The sequence below is a fragment of the Pseudochaenichthys georgianus genome, chromosome 24 (genome assembly GCF_902827115.2).
Source record: "Pseudochaenichthys georgianus chromosome 24, fPseGeo1.2, whole genome shotgun sequence".
NCBI classification, from domain to species: Eukaryota; Metazoa; Chordata; class Actinopteri; order Perciformes; family Channichthyidae; genus Pseudochaenichthys; species Pseudochaenichthys georgianus.
The window spans coordinates 19,204,320-19,225,753 of NC_047526.1; the positions used below are offsets into that span (position 1 = coordinate 19,204,320).

A 21,434-nucleotide genomic window follows, 5' to 3' on the forward strand; every position below is an offset into this window, starting at 1 on the left:
ATAATATTGGCATTAATTACCACGCCATCCTGCTGTCCCTCCTCGAATCATCACTCAACATCACCGACACTGCACTCTCCTGGCTGAAATCCTACCTCACCGACAGACATCAGTTTATCAACATCAACAACTGCACCTCCTCCACTGCTCCTCTGTCCCAAGGCGTCCCCCAGGGTTCGGTGCTTGGCCCCCTCCTCTTCATCCTCTACACGCTCCCCCTTGGCAAAATAATTCGTCGCCACAACCTTCAATTTCACTGCTACGCCGATGACATCCAACTTTATATCTCAACAAAAACCATCACAACCACCCCACAACACACTCCACTCTCACCAACTGTCTCTCAGAAATAAAAGCATGGATGCAAACAAACTATCTCCAACTGAACAGTGCCAAATCAGACATCATCATCATCGGCCCCCCATCCCGTATCAAAGACATCCAGAATTTCAACTTCACCATTGACAGCCACACTCTATCTCCCCCCTCACATTCGCAACCTCGGAGTCATCTTCGACAGTCAGCTCAAATTCAACCACCACATAAATCACATCACCAGGACCGCCTTTTTCCACCTCAAAAACATTGCCTGTCTCCGCCCATCACTCTCCTCCTCTGCTGCTGAAACCCTGATTCATCACTTCACGAATACTGCAATAGCATCCTCTACGCGTCTACGGCATACCATCCAACCTAATCAATAAACTCCAACATATCCAGAACTCTGCTGCCCGCCTCCTCACCCACACCCGCTCCCGAGACCACATCACTCCCGTCCTCCAGAACCTCCACTGGCTCCCCGTCCGTCAAAGAATCAACTTCAAAGTCCTCCTCATTACTCACAAAGCCCTCAACAATCAGGCCCCCCCCTACCTCACAGACCTGCTGCACCACCACGCCCCTTCCCGCTGCCTCCGCTCATCAGAAGCCAACCTCCTATCCATCCCCACCCGCACCAATCACCGGACCTGGGAGGACAGAGCCTTCTCCGTCGCTGCCCCCTCCCTCTGGAACTCACTCCCCCAACCCATCAGAGACTGCACTGACCTCACCACCTTCAAAAAACTTACAAAAACTCACCTCTTCAATCTGGCTTGTGTGATTGTTTTTGTATTATTTGACTTTAACTTTAACTATATATTTATTTGTTGTTCCTTCCTTTTCTTTTCCCTTCACTATATCTGTAAAGCGTCTTTGAGCACCTGTAAAAGCGCTAACAGATTAAATCTATTATTATTATTAATTAATAGTTCTAATTGCCTTTTTGTGCTGTAGGGCATTGGAATACTTTCCATATTAAATAAAAAACGAATATATCACTATGTTATAAACTATAAAATTATATATATTGTGAAAACACAATTATGAACTCAAAAGGGCAACCTATACTCACCAGATGGTGGCGAGTTGAGTCTGGGTGAGGTTGGATGCAATCAGCGCATTTCTAACCTGAGGGCCTGCAAGGTAAAGCATTATCAGAATTAATAACAGATTGAATTCCTGCCAGCTGATTTGAAAATGTTTGCTACCTCTTACCACCACATTATGTCAAGTGGGGCTAAGATCAACAACAATGTGTCTGAACTCTGAAGTGATGCTGACCCAGCCTATGCTCTGTCAAACTTTGAGAGGGCCTCTCATGAGCAGCCCTGCACTCAACTTGTGTTTATTTAGTGTGCACGCACAGTATCTGTGTGCGTATGGGACCTACCAGATAAGTATCCACTCATGAGCTTGTCCAGCGTGTTGAACTGCTGGCGGTACTTGAGTCTCGCGCCCTGCGGAACGCCCCAGTCACTTGCAACCGTCTTCGGAGAGTTGCTGGCCAACGAAGTGGTGGAGGAAGAATTTGAACTGCGGAATAAAAGAAAAAGAGAGTCACGCCAAGAGATCACCTAACGGGAACTTACAGAATAATAATACGAGGTCAGCGTTTCCTTATTTCTCCCCTTGTTTTCAAGCCTTGACTTAAAACCACTAATTGCATCGGGACTCCCCGGCGTTATCTCTTAATTAGCGGTAGAGGAAGCAAACGGCCTCGTAGACAATGACTCTTTGAAACGTGCTCTCAGGCTATGCTAATCAGCCGCTCTGTTTTTATTACAAACAATGCCTCTGCAAGAATAGCAAAGGCTGGGTCGTTGATGTTCATTTGAAAAGAATGTGCTTATTTTCTGTCATTATAGCCGGGTGGAAACTCGCTACCCTCCTCTGAAATAGAAGAGGTTTCAGGGAGACAATGAAACTCTGCCCAAGGGCTTTTTTGTTTTGTTTTGTATTTTAGTATGTGTCCCTTATAACTTGTTATGGGTATGGAAAAAACAGCAAAGTGTCAAGCATTATTGAATTTAGAACTTGAAGGTTGGATTTACAGTATATGGGTGGATGTGGGTCAACCTGTATTTTACTTCTTCACACTCCTGATGCCCTTATTTATGCCAGTTTTACCATCTACACCCGGGGACAGGACAAACACGAGGACATCTAAAACAATATATTCAAAATGAAACCAGATACTAATCCTATTCATTCCCCAAACTGCACAATAAGAAGGATATTAGATACCACATGTTGTGTTTTTTGAAGGGAATCTAGCTGTTGCTGAAACTGCCCAAAACCTTCCCACCGTTGGTTTCCATTCCAGGCAGTGATCAAGTGCTTTGTGCAAAAACACAAATAACGTTTTTCTGTCATTGTTGTAGGACTGCAAAACCCCTCCAGTCGCCATATCATATTACCACTTTCCCTTGAGACACAAGCTAGCATTCAAGGCTAATACCATGTGTGATAATTAGCATTTCATGTGACAAACCCATAGACTGGACAAACCCCAACTGGTCACGCAAACAACAGTGCACGTCTCTATACTTTAGTCCACTATCTACAAGTTTGTTGTATTTGTTTTGCAAACCTCATCTGAAATACAATCTGTCTTACATTTTATGAGATTACTATTCTTCAGCTAAGCTAGCTGCTCTATAGTGCTTTACATACTGTAGGTGAAGTACTGTACAGTGGTGTTATGAGCTAAATGGGGCATGAATGTCAGGGCAATCCATATAGTAATTGCCCAAATATTCCCTCAAAACTTAAAATGTGAACCTTATGGTGGTGCTAGAAGTCAGAGGATTACTAATATCAATAGACGTTAACCTCTAATGAACATAAATCGTTGCCCAAATCCAATCGGTATTTAAAACAGCAATGAGGATGTCCTAGTACGGCTACTAAAAACCAGATTAAAACGTCACAGTAATGGTGACCTCGCCTTGAAAGAATGCCATTTGACTCTGATGTGTGTGCTTCTAAACAAGCCCACTTCCTATTGTAGCCAGCTAGAACATCTGATTTGAAAATGCCCTTCCTGCTCCCTGTGTTATCAACGTGTTTCATCTCTGCCTGCATTCTGATCCTCAACCCTCCCCTGAACGAAACTATGCCTCTTTGTGAGCACTGGGCTAAAGGGCTGGTAGTGACTCAGAGCAGTATTTAAACAGGCATATCCCATAATCCCTGCTCCAAAAATGGTGCCTACTAGAAATCCTCACATTTTATATACTTAGAAATTGAGGCCTTTATTCTAAATGTATGTTTCAGGAGGAGTTGGATGGGCAGACAAACATCATCAAAATTGTCCAAAATTCTCTAGACATGCGAATTTAGGGGAGATTAGATGGTTGTATTTGCAGTATGGATTTAATTCTCACCTGCTGGATCCGAGATCAAGAAGAGAGTTGGCCTTTGACATGCCGGTGGATGGAGAGAACGCCATGGGAGAGGAGAAGCCAGAGAGAGGGAGCGCTGCAAGCATAGTTAGAGGCAGTCAGTTAAAAATATTATGTTTGACAAACTCACGGTAATATGAGAAAAACAGTGCTTTTGTACACGCATGAAAACACATACATGCATGTGCTTTGACATACTGTAGAAGTACACAGAGTGCAGTTGCCCTTGAACGTGTGTACATGTAATCTTATCTCCTCATACTTTACAGTGGCAGCACACATTGCTCCAGCACCAAGGTTATTGACATCTGGGTAAAACAAACCGGTGGCTGTTATTCTGGAAAGCTGCGGCCCTGATATACTTTCACCCCGGGAATAAAGATTGAGGAAATGCCAAATAATTGAGAAAGTTCACACATTTCATAGCCAACCATTAACAGAGTGAGATAAAGACAGCAGCCAAAGGAGATATGGGGAAGTGAGAGACGAAGAGTATAGGGTGAGATAGAATCCTCAAAAACGGACTTATTGAGTATGTATACATTATATATGTGCACCTGCTACCGGTGCTGAAGCAGCTGTTTCTGCGTACATACACATCCTGTAGGCTATATTATACACAGATGCTTCCATATTGCATTCAAGTCTGATACAAGACCTCAGGGAGTGGGTAGATAGGGTTCAGCGCTTTCATGTTGCATGTGCTATCCACACCACATTAACACTGCAGCATTTACGCACAAGACCTGAATCTATAAATGACCTGATACTCCAAACATTACACACCAGGATGGGGTTGCAGCAGCTTTCATAAATCATTCCTCAGCTTTTACTAGTCTACTGGATGGTTTTAAACTAGTGATTTACTAAATGATTAACCATTCAAGCCTAAGATATGTCTTAAGAAGATGCTTTCCAATGCAAACAGGAAGTAACTGCAGCATCCTAAGAGGTCAAACATAAGGAATTTGTTTAAGCCAGTGGTATGTTACATTTTATTGAAAATACTTGGAAATAGTTGGATCTTTTTTTCAATTACAAATTAATGTATGGAGAAATGAGTGTGCTTCAGAGTTGGTATAGCACTATTTACTCTAAAGAAAATAATATGTGAAGTTTGTGTTTTAATTTAATTAGATTGAGATTTAATTTAATTAATTAGAACACATTTTCAGGTTCTTTTGTCAGGTTTCTACTAGAAGGTGCTCCATGCTTTTGTGTTACTGTGCTCGTAATTCAAAGCTGCTCATATGTTTCAACTTAACGTAGCTTTGTCAGTCGGATCAGTTAGACATGGTAGGTGCTTGTTTTAAACATTTAGCAAAACATATTTTTATAGAACTAGATTGTGTGATTTTACCATTTTAATTTAGTGATGCGCAATCTCCATTTTGTAAACAGTACAGTTATAATTAGACTAATTAGTACCTAAAAGAAGCTGGTGCATCCAATGTCCTTGGCAAATTCTGAGTAGATATACAACTGGAGATAATTCCCAAAAAGAACAAGTATAAGCATTTTTCTCATTTTACACATTACCTGTATCTATGTCCCCAGCTGTAATGCCATTGTAATAGCTTTCATTGTATGTGCAGAAGTTAAAATCGATAGCACAAGCTTCTTATCAATGCTGCAGTTCTTTTATCCGTCTGTCTTCTCCTCTTCGTTCGAGAAATATCCCCTTTTCTCTGGAACATAATCCAACATCTACACTCTACATTCACATTCTTGATCCTGGGATAAGATTTAATAAATTGGTGCTAATCCACTAATTAATATCTATCTTATTTTGTCTCGTGAGCGAATCAGAATGGTTCCACTTCAGAACCAACCTGCATTGTTAGGAACTAGCGGTGGGCTGAGGAGGTTGATATTGCCATTGGGGAGTCCACAGTTCCCTAGGCAGTTGATGAGGGGCAGAGTCATTGGCGTTGGCAGCAGGGAGTGCATGGAGGGGTTAGCCGGGATGGGTGTTAGGCGGGGCATGGCTGACATGGAGGACAGACCAATTGACAGGTTTGGCATAGAACCCATTCCTATAAGGGGGAAACACACATGTGAACATGAACAGATCAGGAACACTGTTTCAGACAGACTCAATTAAAGTAATATTTCGAAATGTGTAGCTTTTATTTCATAAAGGAAAACCCTAGCTGGTGCAAGTATTATTTGTGTCAATCAATGACTTAAACTGCCTATTATACTCTGAAAGCAACCACCATTTAGTAAAACCAGGATCGTTTTTCTTTTTAAAATAAATAAGCCTCCCATTTGAAAGTTTTACCATTCAAATATAATTCCCCTACAGTACGTGAAACAGCACTTTTAAAAGGTTAGGTTGTGGGAGCAAGAGTTAAAATGTAATGTTTTGGTTAAGTTAGATTGTGGTTATTCAGTAATATGTTCTGATAAATCCTTACCAAAACCTGCTGATGAGCGGATAGTTGGAGCAGCATTGCAGACGGGCGTTTGCTTCATTGTGATCGGCAGGACAGATGGTATGTTTCTCCCCTGGAGTTTGAGTTTGATCAGCTTCATAGCGATGGAGAACTCCTGTCTGTCCATCTTCCCATCACTCTCCATGTCGGCTAGGTTCCTAAAGCACAGGGAGGAAAAATAAAGCTGTTTAATATGATCTAGTTGTAGCAAAGTGTGCATATTTAGTTTTTTTCTTCCTTTATTGACAGTAGAAAGGACAGGGTTACACAAGGCCCTGGTAGGATTGAAATCCAGTGGCGTTATTCACACCAACACCAAACCACACACACAGACTCTGTTCTAAATACATTACATACACAGTTTTCTGGGTAGGCTGTGAAGGAAGTGAGTGCTCAACAAGAAGTAAGAAGCAGGCCAAATGGGACCAAACTCACTCTGAGAAACAATGTGGCTGGTTGTTGCTTACCAGATTTCAGCCAGGACAGGAGCAGGCAGGCCAGACTGGAGGAAGAATTTCCTAGCTTGTTCTCCTGAAGATAGACCATAATCACCGTAATTCAGAAAGACAGGCATTTCAACAATTGAACCACAGAGGACACTTCTGATTGTTTGTTATGACAACAGCCTACCTGAGACATAGCCAAGGACCGGGGCGAGGGAGTCAAACTGTTTGTCATGTTTCCCCCTCTCCTCGGGAGTAATGGCCCACACACTGGCTCCGCCTGGATAAAAACAACAAGACAAGCCTGTATTTTGAAATGTCTTTGCAATAATAATGAAGCAAGACTTTTGAAGTTGATCCACAGGGCTGCATCAATTAAGACGCAAAAAATGGTCAGGTACCTTTTTTTCATTTTATACCTTTCTCTCCCCTCATGTTTCCTGTCTGTCACTGCACTTTCATATATCAGGGATATTAGGGAGAAAAAGGTTATATGATGATATCTTTTAAAAGAAAGTCAAGGGATCACCAAAGTGAAAAGATGAATCCTCTGGAGACCATGAATATCAAAGTCAACTCACAAAAGGATGATATAAACCACAACAGCATGAAATCCTTTACAAGCTGTCTCGGGCACTGCTATGTCAAAAGGAACATGAGTACAAAGAGATCCTGCTTTATGAGATAAGCTGCTACTTTTGTAGAGCCCTAAAGTCATAAATATGAATGAATCATATCTTAGGAAGAAAAATAGACAGAAAAAGCAAATTAAAAAAACATAATGTGTGGGCTGGGCTCCACTCCTAAACACACACAAATAGTGTGAAAAGCAGAAATGCTAAAACCAATTTCAGTATACATCGTTCTTTTCAACTTCACCAATCTGCATAATTTCCACCCCGTATGAGATTTCCCCCTCAGATGAAAACACTCTTAACTAACTCCCGACAATGATTAATGTAGAAAAATGTCCGGTCAGCTTATTTTCACTCCGCTCCACTCTTGCATATCTCAAGGTAACTTCAGGGTTGTCCATGAATTAAATATTAAGTCAAATGTGCTGTGTGAGGAGTGTGAGACTCAATTCTTGCTCGATTCCACAAGACGTCTTTAATTGAGGTGGATGAAAGATTATCATCGAAGCTGATAATCAATTTATCATAAAGGGAATCAGTGAAATTAATCAAATCATAACACGAGCAGGGTATACTTACAGCCTTCCCCTGCATTTTTTATTCCCATACCTTGAGAGCTCTGAATCCATTTTTAATTAAAGGATTGACCATGTGGACATTGTGCAAAGATGGATCTCTACACATGACAGTAATGGAAGGACAGATATAGATAAGGACACGGTGAGATAATGAATGACTACATCGTAGAAAGAGGATTGATGTAAAAAATTGATCAATTAAAACTACAATAGCTGAGTGATGAAAGACTGTTAATTACATTAAGACAGAAGAAACAGCGGTAAAGTAGATAGTATTAGATTGAAAACAACTGAATGAAAGAAAATAATATACTTTGTCTACGAGCACTTCAGTAGCTAAGTTCCTAAACAATTCATCATCTCTGCTCGGCAGATGGCTGTAACTAAAGCGATCACAGCGATACAGTCCTCAAACAAAATGTTTGCACAGTCTGTCTGGTGCAAAAATAAAGACACCATGTTGAAAATGTTTCCTTATAACAATTTGCCTTCTTTTATTGTGATCTTATTATTAGTTTTAAGATCAAATTGGTATGCAAATGTATGATCTACCAATTAATAACAGTACAATTTGTTTGATCAAATAAATAAAAAACACTGGCAAAAAGTAGCTGAATTCAACCTCATAATGATAAAAAGAAAACTCTGGACATGTTGTTAGAGTGAAATAATTTATCAGGACTTGTCGCAAATAATCTAATTAGAGTCTCTGATGAGAAGCACCATCACATTAAATGTGTGTGTGCAGTCTACAAAAGGATGGAATCAATTGTATAGATCTCAAAGGGTCTTTTTATCCATGTAAAAAAAACATTTAATAAAAATGAGGAAAAACTATGGAAAACCTTCCCAAATCTAGGTCGAAATGATATAAACATTAGCTGTCGTGTAGCTCAGTTGGTAGAGCTGGCCATTTGCTTTATATCATCCAACCTTCAACACTGTCACTTAAATACATTTTAAACTGGTTCCCCCCCCAAAAAAGCTTATAAACACAACAAATGTTTAAATAGACTCTATAGATGTTGGTACATTGTTATGTTACTAATTTGTTTGACAGGATTGACTGCTAAGACGTTAGGGACACAGACTATCTGACACAGGATGTTGCCTCTAAAGTTTAAACTCTTGGACTGAAAAATGATATCATCAACATCAACATCAGGGGAGAGTACTATGGCAGACACAAATTCAGACAGTAGAAATTAGTTGAATGAAGTTGTAGAGCTCAGGACATAAACTATAGTTGTAATATAGTGGCAGTGATATTGTTATTCGGTGAAATTATTTGTGCTATTATGGGTGCATTTCTTTATAGACCTGGTATCTAGGGTGTAATTTATTCGCCAGCCTCAGGAAATACCACCCTGCCCATGATGGAACTTCCTCCCCTGCTCTAACCCAAACACTCTTGTTGACTGCAGTACACACATCCCTGAGGAATGACACAGACTCAGCAGTCCTTTATATGCAGCTAGCAGATGAAATGTTAAACTATATAGTTAAAGAAAGGAAGATTAAAATGTTAGCCGATGTTAGCTCACTGAGCAATCACTGTTTGTTAGCAAACACTCTGGCTAGCTTCGATATCTGATCATACTACCTGGTCAGGTATATGATTTTTCCTCTGACAAAGCCAGACTTGCAGTGCCTGACCTAGTTTTGGCATTGTCAGCACCATGAAAAGGAAAAAGTAATTAATATTGCACCGAAAAGTAAGTATACTCCACATTGTCTCATTGGCTTTGAAAGACCTCATTTAGAAGCTTTTGTAAGGGGGGAAATGTGGAGCCGATATTTAACACAGCGCCACGGGACATGTCACTAGCATGGACACATTCACAGGCCTGTCAGTAAACTCTGTTTGTGTACGGTTTATCATTGAGGACTGAATCCTCTGTGAATTAATGGGGCAAAGCCTCTTACAGAGACATGGAAGAATCAAGGGGTCTTCTGTGGCTTGACATTTGTGCTGGAAAAACAGATATACAATGTGAGACCAGAGAAAAAATGCCAAGTAATTAAAAATGTTGATTCGTTTTTGAGGCTAATGGTTTTTTTAATCTGTTTTTTTTTTTAAATAACTTTAATTTATAATACATGAAAAAATAATTTCTTCTTCTCCTTGTTTCATTTCTTAACATTTTGGTAAAAGCCCTTTTATGTGAGAGGGTTGAAACCACTAGAACATTTGAAGCTGGAGCGAGATAACATATAGCAGAGCTTGGCATAAAAACTAAGCTAGCATGAAGCTAAGCTAGCAGTGCTAGCCTGGCTCTGCTCAAGGCCTCCTATATGCCCTAAAGCTCTCTTTTCAAAATATTATACATCATTTGTTTAATCCTCTCAAAGATCTGAGCTGTGACCCAGCATTCTTATCTCCTCTTGTTATTTCCCCCTGTGTTTCTATTAAAATGTGGCTCATCCAGGGCTTCGCAGTAAATCCACACTGTCAAGGCTGCGACCTGGACTAAAAAAGGCAACCGAAGCATCATACCGAGTGGCGTTACGGATAGCTAAGGCAGGTAAACCTCACAGCATTGGTGAAACGTTACTCCTCCCTGCTGCTAAAGACATCTTTGTCTCAACTATTTCTCTCCGAGTGCAACGTATGAGGAAGCTGCCATCCTTAACCTCAACATGTTTAAAACATAAAGAGGTTTAAAAAAAGTTTAATGTTTTAAGGAGGTGACGCTCAGCCAATCAAAAAAGAGAAAGGTAGCGAAAACAGCATTTTATGACATTTTCTCTTACTGGAACTCTTTGAAATGCAATTGAATACCCCGGCATTATAGCAACAACAACAACAATAATAATAATAATAATAATAATAATAATAGCAATAATAATTGGGAGGGGGGGGCGCGGCTGTGATTATGTTCTCTGAGGGGAGGCTCACCTTCCCACACTTTGGGAACCCCTACTGTACATAACTGTAGTTGTCAGGCTTCCTGCTCAGAAGACAAACCCAGTGAATATACAAGAGCCCTTTAGCAAATATTGAGACAGTATAACACACAGTCTAAACATAGGAAAAAAACTGCAGTATACTGTCATGGAACAGCTTCCAAAGCAACAACGCCTGTGCAGAATTCAAACCGACTGTACAACAAAAACAAAGAGTGTCCACCTTGTGTGATTTAACTTCCCTTTGTTGGCCTGTGTTGTTGTCAAGGTGCTGCAGGAGATGCTGGAGCAAAACCTCCTGACACCCAGCGCCGGGCCTTCTGGGGGAAACCTCATCACTGCTCTCATAACTATTTACACATCCAACGCTTCACCTGGGGAGGAAGTCGATGTTTCAGATATGTACGGTGCATCGACAGTCTCTGCACGTCGCAGAATTTCTGTCGACTGTTGCACACCGTCCACCTGTTTGGGAAATTAACACACTAACGATTGTACAATTGCCTCATTTCAGATTCCCCGTGTTCATGATGTGCGATAGAGCAAATATTTCAGCCTCACATACAGTATGTTTCCGTGGAGAAACTCATCACATATAATGGTGTTGTGTTTCTACATTGCGTTGTTTATCTACTGGATGGGCTTGAAGCAGAGTGTACTTGTGGGGGGTTGGCACTTTGTTAAAATGCCGAATTAGTCATGTGGACGAAATGCATCCGACACTCACAAACACACACACACTTTCTCCGAGGCATTTCCCATAGAAGCCCTTAAGGAGCAGCAACTACTGTTCTATGATCAAAGGCTGTGAAACAAGAGGATTAACACACATACACACACACATATACACACACTATGGAGCAATACTGTCCACACCAAGGACAAAAGAGATGCATCATGTTGCGAGACCGAGTACAACAGAAACAGAGCCAGTTCCCTACGCAAAAACATCCAAAAGAATCCTTACGATTTGCACACAATTAACAAAACATGTTTTTTATCTAATAATTCATTTTAATTGGAACCCTTGAGTCCGGAGTCAGATCAATATGCCATTGACGAAATCTTCAGCTGACACAACTTCAGTACAGACTGAAAGAAGGAATGATGAAAGTTTAAAGAATGAGCACGACACAAAGCTGCTTATAGGAGAGCTCCATCCATTCTTTCCTCAACTATTCCCTTCAACTTCATAATTTCTACCCTGACCACTCTCCAGAGAGTACACATTTTGCTCCCACGAACACAAGATAAAGTGTCCTTACCATCCATGGCTGCAGGTGGAGAGCGCAGGCAGAGAGGCGAGTCCTCTTCTCAGCTGGCTAGCTCTCAGACATCTGCAGAGAAAGAGAGAGGGAGACCGATGTGAGTGTGATTGTATGTGTGTGTGTGTGGGTGTGTGTCACGGAGCAGCGGGTTGGAGTGAGGAACGCGACCATGCGTGTGTGAGTGAGAAAGAGGAAAACAATTATTAGAAATGCGTGATGTTAACAATGCAAGGAAGGCAGGCACCCTGATCAGCTAACAGAGAGGGATGACAGAGCGAGGGAGGGACAGAGGAGGGGAAATAAAGAGAGAGGAGGGGGAGAAAAGAGGGAAGAGCAGAGATGCGGACAATGCCACCAGGGAGTAGTAGACAAGACAGACACTTTAGGGGTACAGAGGAGGTAAAAAATGACGGTGGTCTGAGAGGATAGCAGCATCTATCACTGTAGGCTCTCAGGTCATAGATTTTGGTAAAAATAAGTGCTTTATTTTTTCTCACTTGATAATCTCTGTTCAACAGACATGTGTTTTAACATGTCTGTCGATTGGCTGGCTGGAAAATCCCCATTAAATTAGGCTCCCATTAGGAATAGAAATATTTATTGTAGGATTCATATAAATAGCTTTTATCAGGAATATACAGATTTGTCTGGCATTTCTACCAATATAACATTAATATTTGCCTTATTAATAGGTCATATTTATCTCAGGAACATAGAATAGATAATAGAATAGAATCAGAGGGATGAAACCCTCTTTAATTGTCACACATGCAGAGCACACAGCACACACAGTGACATTTGTTCTCTGCTTTTAACCCATCCTAGTACCAGGAGTCTAGTACTGGGAGCAGTGAGCAGCTATTATACAGCGCCCGGGGAGCAATGGGAGGGAAGGGGGATGTCCGGTGCCTTGCTCAAGGGCACCACGGCAGGGCAGGAGGTGAACTGGGACCTCTCCAAGTAGCAGACCACACTCCATTCAAGTCGGGGACTTGAACCGGCGACCCTACGGCTCACAGTCCAAGCCCCTACCGACTGAGCCACTGCCGGACATATAAATGGTATGTAATATCTCAACAAGAATACAAATATTGTGTTTGTATTGATGATATATGAATGTTTGACTTATAAGGAACTGATTAGAATAAAAACATTTATTATTGGACACATTTGTTTTAATAAAAATTAGAAGAGCTTGCCCACAATGTATCTGCACTGCACACGCCACACAATAAATCATTTCCTATGAGTGTATTGACTGCAGTCTGCATCCACTGTTGTCACCAGCCCACCTGAGGAGATTTCTCTGTGGGATCTCTGGCAGAGTCCCTGGAGGTTGAGAGGACAGATGAGGCCATGCAGGTAAACCTCCTAAATTGGAAAACGAGCTCTGTGTGTATGGCCTTTGTTTTATTTTTTCACAACAGCAACCCTGACAAATAAAACGCCTCCTCTGAGTTCCATGTAGTCTTTTGAGTCCTGTCCATTCTGATTTGAGTGCAATATTTCCTCTTTCTTTGCCTTGTAGTCGGAATTGCTACGGCAATAAACTCCACATGTTTTTGATCATTCCTGTTTCCTACAGCTTTAAATGGAAAATGCTCACTACTTTATAGAGGTAGTTTCCCTCTGTTTTAACCCCAAGCTGAGTTTCCTGATGCTGCAGTTTCTTATTCCATCGATTAAGCAACTCTTTCAATCCTGTTCTTCAGATTCTATTAGCACCTCCAGTCAGACCTGCCCTTTTATTTCCTCTGCTTCCATCCATCTAGCTAACAAGCATGGTTTCTCCTAAGCTGTGATTCTCGTCAGTTCGAAGCAATCTCCTCTCCGCTGCTTTCTCCAAATCATTGTATTTCTTTTTTTACCTCACCTCACACTCCACTTTATCTTTTCCATTTCAGCTCCCCTATTTTTTATTTATCCCTCACTCGCATCCGCTCTTATATGACTCCCACCCATTTCCCCTTTTCTCTCCTTCTGCTCTGGTTACAATACTCCTCCATCATTGGTTTCACTCTTTTTGTGTGAATTCCTAGAGCGGGAGACTGGTTGTTGTAGTATAAATCATTCTCTGTACATGCCAACACTGCCAATTACTTAAGAGCAATGAACTGCTCACAGTGTGTGTGTCTGTGCATACGCTTGTATAGATAGGCTAGCTAGTGCATGCGTGCAAGCTAACACACACTGTTGTTATGGTGAACATGTTTTCAATCATAATAACAGTTCACTGTGTGAGAAGTCATGTTTATTTATCACTGCATTGTAAATTGGCATTTCGGACACTCTACCCAACCATAGTTCAGAGTAAATACTAGCTAGCATTGATAGATGTTGTGTGGCTAACCAAAGCTAATATCACTAGAACATGCAATTTCAGAGATGTGATATTTTGTGAACTTTAAATACATTTTTACTCAACAAATTTGATTAAGTGTCGGGTCAGATTAGTCCAAAGATATCCTTTATGATCTCTTTCACTCTTAATGGGTAATTTGTAAAAAAGTTAACGACAGGAAGCTAATGTTAGCTTGGTCGGAGAGCTCAGTTAACTGTGCAACAGTCAGACCTGTTAGTTACTTTGTTTACATTTGTATCAAAAAAAGTATATCTTAAAAATAAGTAGCCTAATCACTTCTTCAATTAAATGATGCATAAAGATATATTATGATTGAACATTAAGGTTGCAAAGAGTCTAAGCTTGAATATATAACCCCTGAGGAAATACCTCCAAAGAGCCCAAATGAAGCTTTGTTATAGTAGTAACTCATTGTTTGTAATATATTAAAGCGACCAACTAGATAAAGCCGGAATATTCATTATTAGTCAAACTTTATAAAATTATTCTAATAGGTCCCTGAGCTGTGGTTGTACCTTTCTGTAAATAATTATGTGTGCGCCTTACACTCCCTTATGTAAACACACAACGTATGAAGGTATTTAGCAGACTCTAATCCGCCCTCACACACAAACACTTTTGTACCCTGAGGTGCATGCAGGTTTAAAATACAAAGATATTATCTGCCTTTGGCTACATTAGAGAAGCTACCCTGTTCAAACAGGACACATCCTGGATAAAACATCACAGAATAAACACGAGGCGAAGAGCCACCCTCTACTACCAGCACCTTCTTCAGAAGCGCACATTCAAATGTTTCAATTTGCTCCTAAATACCCCCAGTGTTTCAAAAGACTTGAGCACTTCTGAATGCATTTTTTATTTGATTTAGGCCTACCCTAAAAATCAATTGCTCACATATTAGTTGCTTCAAAACATGCCGTTCCTGGCAAACGTCGGAACAAACCTTTTTGAACAAATATGCACGAAAGCATCCTATTTGTTCATAACTGGAAAAACAAACACATCCATGTGTTCATGTATTTGGACTTATGTTACTTAGCCTGTGAACATTTCCATAACTCTATTGACACAGGAACAGTTTCTTGGAATTATTTATGGTGGAATAATCTCAACCATCATTTTATTTACAAAAACATACTCCTGATTCAAGGTCCAGTGACTTTTTATGGACCTTTTAACCTGTCATTCATGAATAAAGTTCCATGCATTCGAAGGATTGGTTAATAATAATAAATGACAAGAACCCAGACTGAAGTTTAATGATCTGAGAATTGCTGCAGCCTTGCCTACGCAGTAACAGGAGTACCGTGGGTACTCTGCTGTGTGCGACTGAGAACTTGAAGGTGACAATGCATTGTGGGTGGGCTGCACCACCCACAGAAATTTGGTGTGGACACCAATAGGGGTCCACACCAAATTTCTGCCCTTGAGACCCCCAACAGGGTAATCTGGTCATGCATGTGATGGCAAGAGTACTATCTCAAAATGAATGAAAAAACAACATGGGGTTAGGATTGTTTTTGTCAACATTCTATTCAATGGTTAAACATTGACAGTTTAAACTCATCGCTTGTTGATTGTTGTTATAATGTGAATTCTAAATGAGGCTGAAAATAGTACTTCCTTTGCGATGCAGTACCAAAAGCCCAGATATCTTTCTTCCTCTATAATTTATGGTACATTCATGTTTCGAATATTACATGTAGCACTTTGAAAGTTTGTGATTATGGGAACATTATGAGTCACTTGAAGGGCCAGCGGTTTGCTGACAAACTGCACTGAGGAAGAAATTGAATCAAAGAACCTTTGACTCAGCGCTGCATGCTGATTGACACCTGTGTGCGCCACACTGGCCCGCTCGGATGTGCGTATCAATGCTTCAGCCTGTGTGCACAAGTGTGTCTGACACACACTCCTCAAACAGAGGGGGACCCTGTTCTAGCAGACACAGCCCAGGAAGCTTAGCTGAGCCTGACGAAGAAAGAAGCCTGTGTGTGTGTGTGTTTGTATTTTATGCCTCACAAGAGCACAGAAACACACAGACAGCCACACACACACCTTCCTCAGCTGTGCTGCAGGTGAAAATCGGGGACACTTCCACCAGAAGAATTATATTTATCCCCTTTGATACATTTATGGGTCAGCTGGAGCAATGATTCACCAAAGCTTCTTTACTTCCTTAACACTTCAAACACACACTCACTGGCATGGCCTGCCTCAGCTTCTTACCTATGTACCTATGGCACAACATGTCTATCTGGATTTGGACGTATAATGCATAATTGACACTTTGGCTGTCACATGAGACTGGGCCCATAAAGTCGTCAAGCCACTTTCAACAAAACAGTAAATAATGCTTGTTCGTGTTTACATCTGTGTGTGTGTCTGTGTGTGTGTTATGCAATGCTTTGTTTCTTGGCAGGTGGATGTGCGAGAGTCCCTGCTGGGATAAGGCCAGATGTGATGGGAACATGCAGTTTAAATGGACTTTGCCCACTTCAGCAAAGACAAGCCTCCTCTTTCTGTTTTCACTGAGAGCAGCAGGACACACAAAGCAATCTCTATAATTAGTCTATACTGCAGTGAATGAGCATGGATAAGCTAAACGTGCCCAAATCACATTATGGACCAATAGAAAACTGAAATTATGTTAAACAATGCAAACATCTGATAAGTCCTTTACATTTTAAATGCTTTAAAGTCTCCTCTATGGGGTGATCCAGTAATATCCTGGACTAAAAAAAAAAACTAAAACAAAAAAAAGCATTCATCAGATCACATACTCACTTGATAGTGTCACTGGCAATGTGTAATATTGACGAGAGGCAATTTGCAGTAGATAGCCCTTTTTGCCCTTTAATGTTTAATTATCATTACATGGGATATTGTTAAACTGTAGAAATGCATTTGAGCATATTAAGAGAAAAATATATATACACGTCTTTTTTTCCCATATGGTGTTTTCTTCATCTAAAATGCAAACAAAAGGCTATCACTCAGGGTTTAGAGAAATGTGTCAGGATTATTTCAGTGTGTGCAATCTTTAAAATTCTTATTTTGGCTACATTTTTAAACCACATTGTCAATACGTTACACTGCCTCGCCTTTTACATTTTGTTTTTAATAAAGCAGGACATCCAACTTACCTTCCCAGAAAAGGTGAGGGAAAAGCAAGGTCAACAGCGATAGTGTCCAGTGTGAGCTACATGTTATCCTCTCCTGGTTCCTGGTGATTTACCTGTTGCGGTAGAATATCTGCGGTGATCCGGCATTCAGGCTGGCAAATCTGGCTGCAGGAGAGGGAGGAACTGATCCAGCAGCCGGGGCGGGGTGGACTTGAAATGGGTGTCTCAAGATTCAATCCACACCAGATCCACACAGTGTTATGTTTCAGACTTCCGGATGTGATTTTCACAATAAAACCCCTTGTCGCTCCTCATATGGCAGTCTTCAGGTTTTGATAAACGCATGTAACAACAACCAATAAAAAACGTATACGCAGAGGTGGGAAGTCACTAAGTACATTTACTCAAGTACTGTACTTAACTACACTTTTGAAATACTTGTACTTTACTTGAATATTTCCAGTTTATGCTACTTTGTTCTACTCCAGTAGAATTCAGAGGAAAATCATGTACTTTTCCTCCCATACATTTATTTTGAACCTTTAGTTACTATTTAGATTTAGATTAATTATGTGAAATATAATCAGCACTTAAACAAGACTTTAGTTTCACCTGAAGTGAATTCACAAACTACCCTGCAGTGTACAAAGTGATTAAAACTAGCTGCCCCTTTGCTAGGTTTGATTACACTTGAATGCATCAATAATTATAATAGAAACATATGATATAATATGATTCTGGAATGGACCAATTTGCATAATAAGTACTTTTACTTTTGGTACTTTAATATTTTCATGCCAATATTTTTACTTGAGTAACATTTTGAATGCAGAACTTTTACTTATAACAGAGTATTCCTACACTCTGGTACTTCTACTTTAACTAAAGTACAAGATCTGAGTACTTCTTCCACCTCTGCATCCCTATTCAATGTTATATATTTCCCTCTGCATATTGGACGTTTATGGTATTGTATGTTCTTTATGTTAAAACTAATACAATATTTTAAATACAGGAACATTTAAACAACAACAAAAAACCCTAAGAGATGAAACCGGTGAAATTAGGATTTTACTTTCTTTCATCTTTAACTTGAAAAAATACACCTGGGATTCAATTACATACTTTACCAAAGTATAACTATCTAAATTTTTCAAGTAAACGTTATTGGAGTAAAAGTTATCTTTTAAAAACCAAACTAGGTGATTAACACTAATTGTTTAATAATTGGTAATCCATCTTTCTCCATTTATTCCATTAATATATTCATCTTTATCTTGACCATTTTAGATGGTTGTGTACGGTACAAGATCTAAAAGCTCTACCTTTCCAGGACAGACTTAAAAAAAAAGTCATCTGTAGTTTATTTAAGCATGTTTGATTGAATGCTTGCGAATGAGTGTACATATTATACATTATCATTGCTAGATTATATATTGAAAAATCCTTTTAAACGAGGTATACATTGTTCTTGAACCACATAAGATAATTACATCGGTTACATAAACATACGCCAGATTCAAACATTTTCAGCACAGGGGTTCGTACTGATATGACTGCTGTTATTTCTGACCATCTAGTGTCACAATCATCTAATGTAACCATTTGTCAGTTCCAAGTAACAATTCAAATCTTTAACTTTGAAGGCACAACCCCTTGACCTCAGTGTTCCGGCTGTTTGAATATAATTTCAATGGTCAGTCTTCATCAAAGATGACTGTTAAACATTGTTTGTGCTTTATTCACACGTATTACTGATATGCAAAGTGTTTTAAAATGGCCTTGGCTAAAGTTGTACAATATGTTGTAAACAGACCCTTTCCATGATTTCCTTTTTTCCCCATTTGGCCTATGTGATGAGTGAATCCAATGGAATGAGATGCAGATATCTGTAGTTAGTAGCATCGTTCTGGTTTATAAGCTGTGTAGAGTGTGTAAGGCCTTTGCTGCCCCTAAAGGAAACTAAAAGAATGCTGCTGGTGTAGGGCACCAGCTTCAGCCTATTTTATGTTTTACATCAACAAGTTAACTGTCAGAACCTCACTCAACCTAAAACGTGTATTGCTTGAGTTCAGGATATGATATTATTTAAAATAAGACATTGTGTGATAAATACTATTAAAAGCAGTGATGCTCAAATATGAAAGATCAGATCAATTGACACTAAGCAAATAAGTCATAAACCTATCCTATATACATGTTCATTGGATTTGAAAAGAACAAAGAAGTAGACAGGATGCATGAACATTCTTTATATCAAACATGTGTGGTGAAATCAAAATGAAAAACAAACTAATCCATCAAGATACAGGTATTTTTTACTTTCTACATTGTTGTTGTATTAGCAGATTTATTAGGTACTAACACTAATCTTCACCAATGTACACCACCACTGAAAAAGTAATTATACAAAATCTTGAAAATGTCACTAATCAAATATTTTTGAAAAATAGAGAAAACATAAAAATAGAAACAAGAAATATGGACATATGAACAAAATGCCCAAATGAAGGAAAACAAGACTAGAATAAAGAATAAAGCACAATAATCTTCTTTTCGCTAAGTAAAGTTAAGCGTCAGGATATCCAAGTTCACATTTTTACACATTTGGAAATTACCAAAAGTGGGCCACTGGCAGAAAAATAAATAAAAAATAAAGAACAATAGTTCATGCTTCAACATATAATATGTAATAGCCGCATTTAAACACTTTAATCATACATCAATATTTGTGGACACTTTGAGTCTTTGTATTTACATTGAGATATTTAAAGTATACATTACAGCAACACATTAAGACATTACTGCAAGATCATCAAGTTCATTCCACACCAACAATTAATACATTTGCATTACAATAAGGCAGCTAATGGCATTTGTAATGAAAAACACACATACCACTTATGGTAACCCTGGTAGATGCCTGCTGCACTTTCATTGACCACCATAATGGTATAAGTCAACAGGCACATTATCTTCCTCTTCTTTGATTAATGTGCTCTCATTGCCATGACCTATTATAACCATGGAGTATTCCTGGGATTCTTCTGTTTCCACTGGGACTGAATACTCAACATTTTCAAAGTCCCATTCGGTATTTAAGTTACAAGCTCTGTTTGGATGTGTAACGGACCCTTGTGGTGCACCCAGGATGTAATACTGGACATTCTCATGTTCTGGTTCTGTTTTGTGTCTTTCAGAATCTGGCAATGCAGTCATTAACGTATGTCCAAGAGCTCCTGTAGGATCACCTGGGACAAAATGCGCAACGTCCTCAGGGTTTGACTCAGTTTTGACATCATCATGAAGAGGACAATATCTTTCCTCTAAGTCCGGTTCTGGTTTTATATTTCCATAACATGGATGCCAATCCTCCTCTTTGATTTGCAAGTTTCCTTGGAGAGGACTGCCACAACCATCACCCACTTGGTGCCCATTGTTTTGGACAATCTTCCTAGGATCGCTTTGTACCTTTGTGCCATCACGAAGGATCCAATCTTTTGTTTTGTAGCCTTCGAGAAAATGGACACAACTAACACCTGAATGGTATTTCACTTGGCGCACAAAACGACCAAAGAGCCGACATTGCTTATTTTGGCTCTTCTCTAGATGACTTTGTGAAGCAAATAAAAATGGCAATTTGAAGATCTTGTTTACCTTACTGTATCTGTCATAACCTCTGAGCATGGCTTGGACTTTGGTCGTTACAGCTATTGAAAACTCCCAGCTTCTTCTGTGTTGGGAGCTAATATCAAAGTTATAGTCAAGGATGTCATACCAAGTGCTTGGCAAATAGTGTCCTCTATTTGTTTGTGTATATTTATTTATCTCCGACACAACAGCTTGGGTCAATAGCCTCAAGTGCAGTTTTTCTTTCTCTCCGGATTTTGTTACATCCAAATCCAAACCTATCTCCGTGCAATTGGGATAACGGATCACCTTACTGCAAC

General features: G+C 39.7%; 1 protein-coding gene across 5 annotated transcripts in view; it reads right to left on the reverse strand.

The window, feature by feature from the left end:
- itsn2a (intersectin 2a) overlaps positions 1-17,729 on the reverse strand; it is a 35,285-nt gene extending 17,556 nt beyond the window's left edge. For 2 of the 5 annotated variants that reach the window (XM_034075795.2, XM_034075793.2), the window contains exons 1-9: positions 17,506-17,729; positions 11,992-12,063; positions 6,794-6,886; positions 6,631-6,694; positions 6,146-6,321; positions 5,558-5,761; positions 3,708-3,801; positions 1,712-1,854; positions 1,394-1,457 (exon numbers count right to left, since the gene is read on the reverse strand). In XM_034075795.2, coding sequence (XP_033931686.1) covers positions 1,394-1,457; positions 1,712-1,854; positions 3,708-3,801; positions 5,558-5,761; positions 6,146-6,321; positions 6,631-6,694; positions 6,794-6,886; positions 11,992-11,998 — 845 coding nt within the window. In that variant the 5' untranslated portion in view covers positions 11,999-12,063; positions 17,506-17,729. The remainder of the gene's footprint in view (positions 1-1,393; positions 1,458-1,711; positions 1,855-3,707; positions 3,802-5,557; positions 5,762-6,145; positions 6,322-6,630; positions 6,695-6,793; positions 6,887-11,991; positions 12,064-17,505) is intronic. The other 3 variants (XM_034075797.2, XM_034075796.2, XM_034075794.2) reach the window with 2 other exon arrangements.
- Between the last annotated feature and the right edge of the window lie 3,705 nt (positions 17,730-21,434).